The 14,286-nt window shown below is 40.8% G+C and overlaps 1 protein-coding gene across 1 annotated transcript in view; it reads right to left on the reverse strand.

The window, feature by feature from the left end:
• USP35 (ubiquitin specific peptidase 35) overlaps nucleotides 1-14,286 on the reverse strand; it is a 65,964-nt gene that overhangs the window by 37,972 nt on the left and 13,706 nt on the right. Inside the window, exon 7 of the mRNA XM_018043072.1 lies at nucleotides 10,608-10,801. Within this exon, the coding sequence (XP_017898561.1) occupies nucleotides 10,608-10,801 (194 nt within the window). The remainder of the gene's footprint in view (nucleotides 1-10,607; nucleotides 10,802-14,286) is intronic.

The raw sequence follows: 14,286 nt of genomic DNA on the forward strand, positions 1-14,286 counted from the left end.
TACAAGGGATCCTTAATAAGATTATCAGTAGATTTTCGGATCAGAAACTTTGGAGGCCATAAGAAGGTGGACAGATATATTCAAAATGCTCAAAGAAAAAAAACTGTCAACCAAAAATCCTACATCTGGCAAAATTCTTCTTCAAAAGTGAGGGAGAATCAAGACATTTCCAGATAAACAAAAGCTGAAGGAATTCATGACCACTAGACCTGTCATTCAGAAAGGCTCAAAGGAGTCTTAAACAAGGTGAAAAGAAAACACGCTAGTCAGAACCTCAAAGTCACAAAGAAAATCTTGGGTCACAAATCAAGCCTCAGTAAAATTAAGAAAGTTAAAACTGTATCAAGCATCTTCTCTGACCACAACACTATGAGACTAGATATCAATTACAGGGGGAAAAGACTGCAAAACACACAAACACATGGAGAGTAAATAACACATTTCTAAGTAACAAAGAGGTTACTGAAGAAATAAGAAGGGAAATCAAAAGATTCCTGGAAACAAATGACAACGAAAACTCAACAACACAAAACCTACAGGATGCGGCAAAAGCAGTTCTTCAAAGAAGGAAGCTTACAGCAATACAATCCTGCTTCAAGAAATAAGAAAAACACTGAATGGACAACATAGCTCTATACCTAAAGCAGCTAGAAAAGGAAGAACAAAAAACCTGCAAAGTTAGAAGGAAATGAATCATGAAGATCAGAGCAGAAATCACTGAGAAAGAAATGAAGGAAACAATAGCAAAGACTAATAAAACTAAAAGCTGGTTCTTTGAGAAGATAAACAAAATTGACAAACCATTAGCCAGACTCATCAAGAAAAAAAAAAAAAAAGGAGAAAAATCAAATCAACAAAATTAGGAATGAAAAAGGAGAGGTTACAACAATGCAGAAATACAAAAGATCATAAGAGACTATTATGAGCAGGTATATGCTAATAAAATGGACAACCTAAAGGAAATGGAAAGATTCTTTGAAAAGTTCAACCTTCCAAGACTGAACCGGGAAGAAACAGAGATTATGAACAAACCAATTACAAACACTTAAATTGAAACTGTGATCAAAAATCTCCCAGAAAACAAAACCCTAGCACTGGATGGCTTCACAGGTGAATTCTATGAAACATTTAGAGAAGAGTTAATCTCTATTATCCTTCTGAAACTCTTCCAAAAAATTGCAAAGGAACACTTCCAAACTCATTCTATGAGGCCACAATCACCCTGATACCAAAACCAGACAAAGATATCACAAAAAAAGAAAATTACAGGCCAATATCACTAATAAACATAGATGCAAAAACTGCAATAATAATTCTAGCAAACAATTCAACAACACATTAAAAACCTCATACACCATGATCAAGTCGGGATGCAAGGATTCTTCAATATATACAAATCAATCAATCTGATACACCATATTAACAAACTGAAAGATAAAACCATATGATTATCCCAATAGATAAAGAAAAAGCTTTCAATAAAATTCAGCACCTATTTATGATAAAAAAAAAAAACCTCTTCAAAAAATGGGCATAGAAGGAACCTACCTTAACGTAATAAAGGCCATATACAACAAACCCACAACAAACATTCTCAAAGGTGAAAAACTGAAAGCATTCCCTCTAAGATCAGAAACAAGACAAGGGTCCCCATTCTCACCACTATTATGAAACATAGTTTTGGAAGTCCTAGCTACAACAATCAGAGAAGAGAAAGAAAGAAAAGGGATCCAGACTGGAAAGGAAGGAGTAAAACTCTCAGTTTGCAGATGACACGATACTGTACATAGAAAACCATAACGATACTATCAGAAGACTACTAGAACTAATCAGTGAATTTAAAGTAAAGTCACAGGATATAAAATCAATACACAGAAATCACTTGCATTCCCATATACTAACAATGAAAAGTCAGAAAGAGAAATTGAGGAATCAATCCAATTTACCATTGCAACCAAAAAAATAAAATACCTAGGAATAAACCTACCTAAGGAGACAAAAGATCTGTCTGCAGAAAACTTTAAGACACTGATGAAAGAAATCAAAGACAACATAAACAGATGGAGGGATATATTCCATGTTTCTGGATGGGAGGAATCAATATTGTGAAAATGACTGTACTACCAAAAGCAATATACAGATTCAATGCAATCCCTGTCAAATTACCAATAGCATTTTCCACAGAGCTAGAACAAAAAATTTCACAATTCATATGGAGACACAAAAGACCCCAAAGAGCCAAAGCAATCTTGAGGAAAAAGAATGGAGCTGGAGGAATCAACTTACCTGATTTTAGACTATACTGCAAAGCTACAGTCATCAAGACAATAAGTACTGGTACAAAAACAGAAGTGTACACCAATGGAACAACATAGAAAGCCAGTGATAAATCCATGCACTTATGGGCACCTTATCTTTAAAAAAGGAGGCAAGAATATACAATGGGAAAAAGAGCTCTTCGATAAGTGGTGCTGGGAGAACTGGACAACTACGTGCAAAAGAATGAAATCAGAACACTTCTAACACCAAAGAAAGATAAACCTGGACTAAAGATATGGATTAAAGACCTAAATGTAAGACCAGAATCTATAAAATCCTTAGAAGAAAGCACAGGCAGAACACTGTATGACATAAATCACAGCAAGGTCTTTTATGACCCACCTCCTAGAATAATGGAAATAAAAACAAAAATAAGTTGGACCTAATTAAACTTAAACATTTTTGCACAGCAAATGCAACTATAAGTAAGGTGAAAGCCAACCCTCCTAATCGAAGAAAATAATAGCAAATGAGAAAACTGACAAAGGATTAATTTCCAAAATATACAAGGAGCTCATACAATTCAATACCACAAAAACAAACAACCCAATCAAAAAGTGGGCAGAAGACTTAAACAGACATTTCTCCAAAGACATATGGATGTCTAATAAACAGATAAAGAGATGCTCAACATCACTCATTATTAAAGATATGCAAATCAAAACTACAATGAGATACACCAGTCAGATTGGCCACTATCAAGAAATCTACAAACAATAAGTGTTGGAGAAGGTATGAAGAAAAAGGAGCCCTCTTGCCCTGCTGGTGGGAATGTAAATTGATACAGACACTATGGAAGACAGTAAAAACTGTCCTTAAAAAACTAGGAATAAAACCACCATAGGATACAGCAATACCACTTCTAGATATATACCCTGAAGAAACCAAAACCGAAAAACACACATTCCCCGATGTTCACTGCAGCACTATTGACAATAGCTAGGACATGGAAGCAATCTAGATGTCCATTGACAGGGGAATGGATAAAGAAGCTGTGGTACATATATACAATGGAATGCTACTCAGCCATAAAACCGAACACATCTGAGTTAATTCTAAAGAGGTGGATGGACCTAGAGCCTATTATACAGAGTGAAGTACATCAGAAAGAGAAAAAACAAATATCATATATTAACATATATAGAGAGAATCTAGAAAGATGGTACTGATGAACTTATTCGCAGAGCAGCAGTGAAGATGCAGACAGAGAACAGATTTATGGACAAGGATGAGGGAAAGGAGGGAGAGGCTGAGATGAATGGAGAGAGCAGCATGGAAGCATATACACTAACATATGCAACCAGACAGCCAAGGGGAATTTGCCGTATGACTCAGGACACTCAAACTGGGGCTCTATAATAACCTAGAGGGGTAGGAACGAGAGGGAGGCGGGAGGGAGACTCAAGGTGGGGGGGACATATGTACGCCTGTGGTTAATTCATGTTGATGTATAACTGAAATCAAACCAATATTGCAAAGCAATCACCGATCAACTAAAAATAAATAAATTTTTTAAAGTCACATAGAAAAATACAGATCTCAACAAAGGTAAATACATGAGTGATTATATGTAAAGAAAAAAGACAATTATTGATGCAATAGCTAGTATTACTATAACTTTGGTTTGAAACTCAAAATTCTTCCACATAATTCAGGGGACTAATGTATCTAAAAGAATTACTTGCTTATGTTTTAGGGCACACAGTTATACAGATGTAATTCTGTGACATCAACAACCAAGGTGAGATGGGATAGAGCTGTGAAGGAGCAGAGTTTTTGTATGTTATTAAAGGTAGTAGCAGTAGTAGCACTGTTAGTCGCTCAGTTGTGTCCAACTCCTTGCAACCCCATGGACTGTAGCCTGCCAGGCACCTCTGTCCATGGATTCTCCAGATAAGAATACTGGAGTGGGTTGCCATTCCCTTCCCCAGGGGATCTTCCCAACCTGGGGACTGAACCAAACAAACAAACAAACAAAAAAATCAACTGAACACAAAAGAAAACAGGAATGCAATAAAAAAGCTAGAGGGCATATGGAAAATAAAGAGCCCAATGGCAGAAGTCAGATCCCTCCTAGAAAAATGGTACTGATGAATCTATCTGCAGGACAGGAAAAGAGACACGGACGTAGAGAATGAGCGTGTGGACACAGTGGGGGAAGGAGAGGATGGGACGCATTAAGGGAGCAGAATTGAGACATACCCACCACCACGTGTAACACAGCGGAAAGCTGCTGTGCGGCACAGGGAGCTCAGCTCTGCGCTCTGTGACGGCCTAGAAGGGAGGGATGTGGGAGGGAGGCTCAAGAGAGAGGCGGTATATGTATACATACAGCTGCTTCACACTGCTGTACAGCAAAAACACAACACTGTAAAGCAATTATCCTCGGATCAAAAAATAAATTTAAAAAACTCTATAAAAGATTTTAATAAAAGCAAATGTATTAAACTCTCTCACCCGAAGAGACTGGCAGTGGCAGAACGGATAAAAATACATCCAATTATAATACTGTCTATAAAAGACTCATTTGAGATAGAAAGACACAAAGAAGTTGAAAGTGAAAGGATGGAAAAAGAAATGCCTCACAAATAATAACCAAAAGAGAACAGAAGTGGTTGTACTAATGTAAGACAAAACAGACTTTAAGTCAAGAAAGGTAGTAAGAAACAAAAAGGGACATTATATATTAATAAAAGGTTCAATACAGCAAGAAGACATAACAATTACAAACATGTACACGCCTAATTACAGGCCATCAAAATAGATAATGCAAAAGTTAACAAAATTGAAAAGAGAAATAGACAATTCTACATTAATAGTTGGGGACCTCACGACCCCTCTCACAATAACAAACAGAACAACCAGACAGAAGAGAAACAGAGAAACTGGGAAACTTAACACATATTAAAAAAACATTCCACCCAGCAACAACAGCATACACATTTTTCTCAAGTGCACAGGGACCTTTGTCCAGAAAAGACTATAAGTTTGGCTACAAATTGAGTCTCAATAGATTTAAAAGATAGATCTCATACAAAGTATCTTCTCTGACTACCACAAGATAAACTTAGAATTCAGTAAGAGAGAAAACTGGAAAATTCACAAAATCGTTGAAACTTAACAACACACTTGTAAACAACCAATGGATCAAAGAAGAAATCACAAGGGGAAGTTAGAAGATACTTCAGTTCAGTTGCTCAGTCGTGTCCAACTCTGCGAACCCATGAATCACAGCACGCCAGGCCTCCCTGTCCATCCCCAACTCCCGGAGTTCACTTAAACTCATGTGCGAGTCAGTGATGCCATCCAGCCATCTCATCCTCTGTCATCCCCTTCTCCTCCTGCCCCCAAACCCAATACTTAGATATGAACAAAGACAAAAATACAACATACCAAAGCTTATGTGACACAGCAAAAGTGGTTCTCCTAAAGGAGGAAATTTATAACTAAAAATGCTTATATTAAAAGACAAGAAAGAAGGCTTAATCTCCAAACTATACAAATAGGTCATACGATTCAACAAAAAAAACAAACAACCCAATTGAAAAATCGGCAGAAGACCTTAACAGACATTTCTCCAAGGAAGACATACAGATGGCCAGCAGGCACATGAGAAGATGCCCAACATCACTATCAGAGAAATGCAAGTCAAAACTACAATGAGGTATCACCTCACACCAGTCAGAAAAGTCATTAAAAAGTCTACAAATAACAAATGCTGGAGGAGGGAGGGGAAACCTTTCTACACTGTTGGTGGGAATGTAAGTTGGTGCAGCCACTAAGGAAAACAGCTTGAAGGCTTCTCGGAAAACTAAAAACAGAATTACCGTATGATCCAGCAATCTCACAGCCGGGCACACACCTGACAAAACTATAAAGACACACGCACCCCTATGCTCAAAGCAGCACTATTCACGACAGCCAAGACATGGAAACAGCCTTCAGTGTCCAATGACACATGAACAGATAAGAAAATGTGGTATACATACATGCAATGGAATATTATTCAGGCACAAGAAATGAGGGAATCTTATCATTTATGACAATTAGATACACCTTGAGGACATTACACTGAGTAAAATAAGTCAGACAAAAACAAACTGTATGATCTCAATTATATGTGGAATCTAAAAAGACAATTTCATAGATATAGAATACAGATCGATAGTTGCCAGAGATGAGGATTGGGTATGGGTGAAATAGATGAAGGTGGTCAAAAGATAACAAAGTTTCAGTTGCAAAATAAATAAAAGTCCTGAGAATGTAATGTACAGCATAGTTCCTATAGTTAGTAAGACTGTATCGTATATGAAAGTTGCTAAGAGAATAAATCCTTAAATTTCTTATCAGAACAAAAAAATTTGTAACTATGTGTGGTTATGGATGTTAAGTAGACTTATTATGGTGATCATTTCATAATACAGACATATGGTTGACCCTTGAACAATGCAGAGATTAGGGATGCCAATCCCCATGCTGTCAAAAATCCATGCATAACTTTTGACTCCCCAAAAACATAACTGCTAATAGCCTACTGTCAACTAGAAGCCTTAAGGATAACATAGCAGTTAACACATACTTTTTATGTTATTTATATATCAACAGATATTTCATATATTCATGACATACCTTCTAGGCTACAAGGTTTGCCTTCAATTTTTTCTCAAATTGTCACAAATCTCCAAAACTTTTCCCAACATGAGAAAAAAATCCACATATAAGTGGCCCCATGCAATTCAAACCTACGTTGTTCAAGGGTCAACTAATGGTATACTGAATCACTACACAATACACTTGAAATTAATGTCATTATATGTCAATTATATCTCAATAAAAGTAAATTTTTTAAAAAGCAACCTCTTTCAACAACAACAACAAAAAAAGACTATCCACTCCACAGAGAATCTTTAAAAATGGTACAAATGAACTTATTTACAAAGCAGAAATAGTCACAGATGTAAAAAAAAAACAACAACAACACTGGTCATGGTTATCAGTTACCGGGGGAAAAGGAGAGGAGGAGGGATAAAGTGGGATATGGGGATTGACATAGGCACACTACTATATACAAAATAGATAACTAATAAGGACCTACTGTACAAAACTGGGAACGCTACTCAATATTCTGCAGTGGCCTACATAGAACCTAAAAAAGAGTGGATATATGTCTATGTATAACTGATTCATTTCGCTATACAGCAGAAACTAACAGAACATTGTAAATCAACTATATTGCAGTATATATTTTTTTAAAAAAAGATTATCCACAGAGTAAAAAGACAACCCTAGAAGGCTCTGGGAAAAAAAATATTTGCCAATCATGTATGTGATAAGGGATTAATATTCAGAAAAAATACAAAAAAAAACTCCTAAACCTCAACAAAAACAACCTGATTCAAAAATAGGCAATGGATTTAAACTGACTTTTTGCCAAAGAATAGACACAAATGGCCAATAAGCACATAAAAAGACGTTCTACATCACTAATCATTACAGAAATGGCAAATTAAAAACCATAATGACATGCCACCTCACACCCATTTGTTACTGTTGCTGTTTAATCGATAAGTCATGTCTGACTCTTTTGTGACCCAATGGACTATAGCCTGTCAGGATCCTTTGTTCCATGGGATTTCCCAGGCAGGAATATTGGAGTGAGTTGCCATTTCCTTCTCCAGGGATCAAACTCGCATTTCCTGCATTGGTAGGTGGGTCCTTTACCACTGAGCCACCAGGGAAACCCTTACACCTATTAGTTAGTTAGTTAGTTCAGTTGCTCAGTCGTGTCTGACTCTTTGCAACCCCATGAATCGCAGCACACTAGGCCTCCCTGTCCATCACCAACTCCAGGAGTTCACTCAGACTCACGTCCATCGAGTCCATGATGCCATCCAGCCAGCTCATCCTCTGTCGTCCCCTTCTCCTCCTGCCCCCAATCCCTCCCAGCATCAGAGTGTTTTCCAATGAGTCAACTCTTCTCATGAGGTGGCCAAAGTACTGGAGCTTCAGCTTTAGCATCATTCCTTCCAAAGAAATCCCAGGGCTGATCTCCTTCAGAATGGACTGGTTGGATCTCCTTGCAGTCCAAGGGACTCAAGAGTCTTCTCCAACACCACAGTTCTAAAGCATCAATTCTTCAGTGCTCAGCTTTCTTCACAGTCCAACTCTCACATCCATACATGACCACTGGAAAAACCATAGCCTTGACTAGAGGGACGTTAGTCGGCAAAGTAATGTCTCTGCTTTTGAATATACTATCTAGGTTGGTCATAACTTTTCTTCCAAGGAGTAAGCGTCTTTTAATTTCATGGCTGCAGTCACCATCTGCAGTGATTTTGGAGCCCCAAAAAATAAAGTCTGACACTCTTTCCACTGTTTCCCCATCTATTTCCCATGAAGTGATGGGACCAGATGCCATGATCTTCGTTTTCTGAATGTTGAGCTTTAAGCCAACTTTTTCGCTCTCCTCTTTCACTTTCATCCAGAGGCTTTTTAGCTCCTCTTCACTTTCTGCCATAAGGGTGGTGTCATCTGCATATCTGAGGTTATTGATATTGGATGACTTATTAAAAAAACAAATAACAAAACAAAACAGAAATGTTGGAAAGATAGAGAAATCTATACCTTTATGTACTGTTTGTAGGAATGTAAACTGGTGCTGTCACTGTAAAGAACAAGACAGAGGTTCCTCAAAAAGTCTAAAAAACAGAATTACCAAATGATCCAGTAATTCCACTTCTGGGTATGTATCTGAAAGAATCATCAGCAGGGTCTCTAAGAGATACTTGTGCTCCCATGTTCATAACAGGTAAAACACAGAAGGTAAAACACATCATTTTGCCAATGAACAGATTACCAAAATGTGGTTTATACACACAATGGAATATTGCCCAGCCTTTAAAAAGGAAAGAAATTCTGCGATACGCAGAGTATAACCAAAGCACTGGCTCTATATGGATGAATCTCAAAGATATTTACTAAGTGAAATAAAGCAAAAAGACAAATACTGTATATGAGGTACTTAACACAGAGACAACAATCACAGAGGCAGGAAGTATAATGGTGGTTACCAGAGGCTGTGGGGAAGGGAGAATGGGAATATGGGCAGTTATTACTTAATAGGCGTAGAGCTTCAGATTTACAACAGGAAAAGAGTTAAAGGGATGGATGGTAGTGACGGCTGCACAACAATTGTGAACACAATCTGACACCACTGAACTGTATACTTAAAAACGGTTAACATGGTAAATTTTGTTATGTGCATTTTTAAACACACACACACAGAAAAAGAAAATTGAGGTGCCTCCCCTCGTGGTCCAGTGGCTGGGAATCTGCCTGCCAACGCAGGGGACACGGGTTCGATCTCTGGTCTGGGTACTAAGACACATACGCCTCGGGACAACCAAGCCCACGTGCCACAACTACTGAACCCGAGCACCTGGAGCCTGTGCTCCGCAGCAAGAGAAACCTGCGCATCAAGAAGCCTGCACACCACCACCAGAGTGGCTCCCACTCATCCCAACTAGGGGAAGCTGGCGAGAAGCAACTATGACCCAGCACAGCCATAAATAAATTAATTAAAAAAGGAAAATAGGAAGGAAAGTATGTCTGCTTCTGTGGCTGAAACCTTGATTGATCTTTAAGCAAGTCATCAGTTGAATAGGTACCCACTGACAACAATTTTGTTTCACTACAGTACTCTTGCCTGGAAAATCCCATGGACGGAGGAGCCTGGTGGGCTGCAGTCCATGAGGTCGCTAGGAGTCGGACACGACTGAGAGACTTCACTTTCACTTTTCACTTTCATGCATTGGAGAAGGCAATGGCAACCCACTCCAGTGTTCTTGCCTGGAGAATCCCAGGGATGGGGGAGCCTGGTGGGCTGCTGTCTCTGGGGTCGCAGAGAGTCGGACACGACTGAAGTGACTTAGCAGCAGCAGCAATGCCAAGGAAAGTGGAAGTTCTACTGTGGAAGACACTGTCCACCCTCTCAGACTCTAGGAGAAAAGTGAGTGATGTCGACCAACACAGCAGACCCACTTCCTGCTGCAGCCTGGCCCCCAAATCCCCACCTCCAGTTCCCATCAAGTCTTGACCTATTGCCTAGACAATGGCCTGCAGCTCTCTGGGAACTTTCACCTGCCCTTCACATACCCACAGACCTCAGGGAACTGTGCCCATGATACACAGCAGGAGCCCCCCATCTCCAACCCCCAGCCCTACCCCCACACACCAGGAAGCCCAGCAGACAGGCAGAGGCAGACAAGAAAGATAAAAGCAGCACCTACTCGGAAGCCATGAACAAGGCCTGAAGGATGCTGTTCACGTAGCACGTGTTGCCCAGGTTGATTAAACCAATCTTGCCCGTGTCTGACTTGGCCATGAGCCGGGGATAAAAGCCGGCCAACTCACTCTTCTGTGAGGTCCAGGCGTCCTGCCCCAGCAGCTGCTTGATTCGGTCCTCACTGGGAACATGGAGGTCCTGAGTGAGGAACAAGCCAGAGGGACGCTGAGCACCAGGGTTAGCTGTAAGAATACCACCTCCTCCAGGAAACCCTGGAGTATAGCCCACTACACACGGGTCAAGCACACCACCCAAAAAATGTCACAGAGATGTGTGTGAACAGTCCCCTGCTTTCAACATATTCTAGGTTTTCATCTTGACATGTGGGCCTTCGAGATGATCTTTCATGCCACAACTGCCTTTAGAAAGGGGTAAAATCTTCACTACGTAGATGAAAAAAACCAAGACCCAGATAGAGAAAGGATTTTCTGAAGAGGCAATAAATCAAGACTCTATTATGTGTTAAGATGAGCCCAGGATGAGACACACTTTAAGCAATGACAGCACCGGCCCCCTGGCCCAATCCAGCCGTGCTGAGCTCTCAACCCTGGTCCTGACTCCTGGGCTCACAGCTCTCTGGCTGTGGTCAGTAAGCCAGCCTGACTCAGCCAGTTAAGCTCCCTGGACCTCAGTTTGCTCATCTGTCAAATAAGGACACTCCTACTGTATGTCAGTTCAGCACGCTATACTTTCATCGGGCCTGCTCCTATTTACACCTTCTTCACGTTCAAGTTCGCACAGTCAGCTTTTTCAAATTAGTCACCAACACACACACACACACACACACACACACACACGCATGCACACACATGCACACACACACACACACGCACACACACGCACAGCCCTGGGAACCTGATCCCACAGTCAGGATGGTGGGAGGATCCTGAGGGTCTGAGGTATGAGTCCTTGGTCACAGGCGCAGGGTTAGCACACTTGACCATTCATTACCCTTTTTCACACTGGACAGCTGCACTGAAGAGAGTATAACCAAAGCGCTGGCTCTAAGGATGACATAGTCTAAAGAAAAACGCCCTAACATAATAATGCAATATTATTCACTAGATTTAAGCGGTATTCATGACAGTTCCTCTAGCCCCGTTCTTATTTCCAGATCTTAGCACAGTTCCTAGATCTGTCTAAGGTTCCTGAGCTTCAAACCAGCTTAGCACTGAAAGCCCTCATCAATGCAAAAGGTAGGGCTCAAGCAGTGGTTTAATACATTTGCTCACTCATTTCCCATGATCGTTTATCAGATAATTTATCAGATTAGTCAGTCACCTCCCACAGATAGTAAAAATACAGGAGGTGCCTGAGGTAAGAAGCTAGGCATGTGTGCTTAGTCATGTCCAACTCTTTACGACCACATGGACTGTGGCCAGCCAGGCTCCTCTGTTCATGGAATTTCCCAGGCAAGACTACTGGAGTGGGCTGCCATTTCCTCCTCCAGGGGATCTTCCCGACCCAGGGATCGAACCCACTCTTGCATCTGCTGCACTGGCAGGCAGATTCTTTACCAGCTGAGCCACCAGAAAACCCAAAGAAAAGAAGCTAAGGGCTCAGTAGCTTTGTAGTCCCTTCTTTTTTCTTCCTACTATCCCCAATCCAACCCCACCCCACACAAAACATAAACAAATAGGGACAAAAAGACAGAACCAACACTTCCTGCTCCCCCAACACCACAAAATGCAAAAATATCCACACTGGAAAAAAAATCAAATGTCATTTTCCCCAAAGAAGGTAACTTTGTACTCATAGGAGAATAAAGAGAATAAAACAAAAACTTTCAAATAACGTTCAAGCTCCTCCTGTTACTAGAAATCTACATAAAACGTAGCTCCCTCAGCAAGGACCACAGCCCCCAGAGAAACTGCCATAACTTAACACAACTGCCTAAGTGAGAGAACTTTCCAGAATTTATAAAGGTGCCTGTATACAGAGGTCGGGAAGACTCCCTGGAGGTGGAAATGGCAACGCACGCCAGTATCCTTGCCTGCAAAATCCCACAGACAGAGGAGACTGGCAGGCCACAGTCAATGGGGTTGCAGAGTCTGACATGACTTAGCAACTAAAAAACAGCAATTCAAAGGATGAATAAAATGTGGAAGAATTTAATAAATAATAAATCCTATTAATACTTTGCAGACTTGCCTCTCAAACTGGCTTGTACCAAAAGGTAGTCAAAGCCATACAACAAGTATCACACATCTTCCTAGATCTATATTAGCTAAAATCCAAGGAAGAAAAATATGTTTCTATTAAAACAGATGTTTCTACTTATGAAGTATATACTTGAATCTTTGATATGACTTGAGATTTTACAGAAACTGAGCTGGTGTCAGGCTGCTTGGGGTAACTCCCCTCTTCTGGGGTCAAGTACTTCGGAGGAAACGTTGAGAAGCCCAGATCTGCTGGACCGAGCAGTCACTCAGCCTCATCTTCTGCCCGTCTCCTCGCCTCGCCTCTTCCACCACACGTGACCACCAAACTGGACGTGCACGTTCTCGCTCCCACACCTTATCCCCTGGCCGCCTCCTCCCAGTTCCTGTCCCTCAAGGTCTATATACATCCCCTCTCCAGAAGACTTCCCATAATCTTCTCAAGTGGGGGCCCTCACACTATCTACACCTGTCTTATAGAGCTTAACTTCCTACAGCCAGTTGCATATGTATTTGCAGACGCACCTTGCCCCTCTGGATCAGGCCATAGCCTCCAGTGTGCAAAACCTGGATCTCCCTCCGTGTCAGTTTCCCCTGGTGCCCAGTTCAGGGCCATGCTCCCTCTTTGTTCACACCTCCATGATACCATATGTCACACCACAGTCCTGTTCATTCACTCACTTATTAGACACACAGATCAAAACGACACGGTCCCTGCCCATCAGAAGCTCACAGGAACAGTCATTTTCAACAAGTTTGAGTCCTGTCTCCTCTGCTCAACCACCTCCAGTGCCAAGGAGCTCATGATCTAATAAGGGAGCTGCTTCTACACTGTTGGTTTTTTCTGACTGTTTCAAAAAAAAAAAAAAACAAAAAACAAAAAACTCTTTCTCATGCTCAATTGGAAGAACTGAGAAAAATCCAAGTAAATGACAGGTTGTGTTTACCTACTCTCATTCATGGTGGATTGTTCCCTTGTGTGTTTTGTAGTCTGGGGATTATAAACTCATCTTTAGTAGAATTTTATCTTTGTGGCTTGAAAGCTGTTTCTTGTCTGCTTTTATTAGGCAACCCTTGGGTATTACAAGTTTATGACCACTTTCAGTGTTAGTATCTGAGCTTAAGGGGTCCCATAACTGCAAAAAAAGATAAGAACCTGAACTCCTAAAACCACATGAGAGCAGTCCAGTGAAGACAAATGTCTTTTTTCCCAATCCAAGCCAGAGAACTTTCCTTGATGTCTATTTGGGACCATGTGTATTTTTTCTAGAACATCATTTGTTAATAGTAAAGCCTTTCTTGGGTCCCGAATTACAGGGGCCCCTTGATATTAACTCCCTCCTGGGGGCAGGCCCTAACCTCAGCTCCTGTCCCCACCAGTTCATGCCCCGTGGGGGCTGAGGTTGGCCATTTCACCCAACTTCCCTCCCCACCTCATGGCTAAAGAGTATCACTTCTCATTCA

The sequence above is a fragment of the Capra hircus genome, chromosome 29, assembly GCF_001704415.2.
Source record: "Capra hircus breed San Clemente chromosome 29, ASM170441v1, whole genome shotgun sequence".
Lineage (NCBI taxonomy): Eukaryota > Metazoa > Chordata > Mammalia > Artiodactyla > Bovidae > Capra > Capra hircus.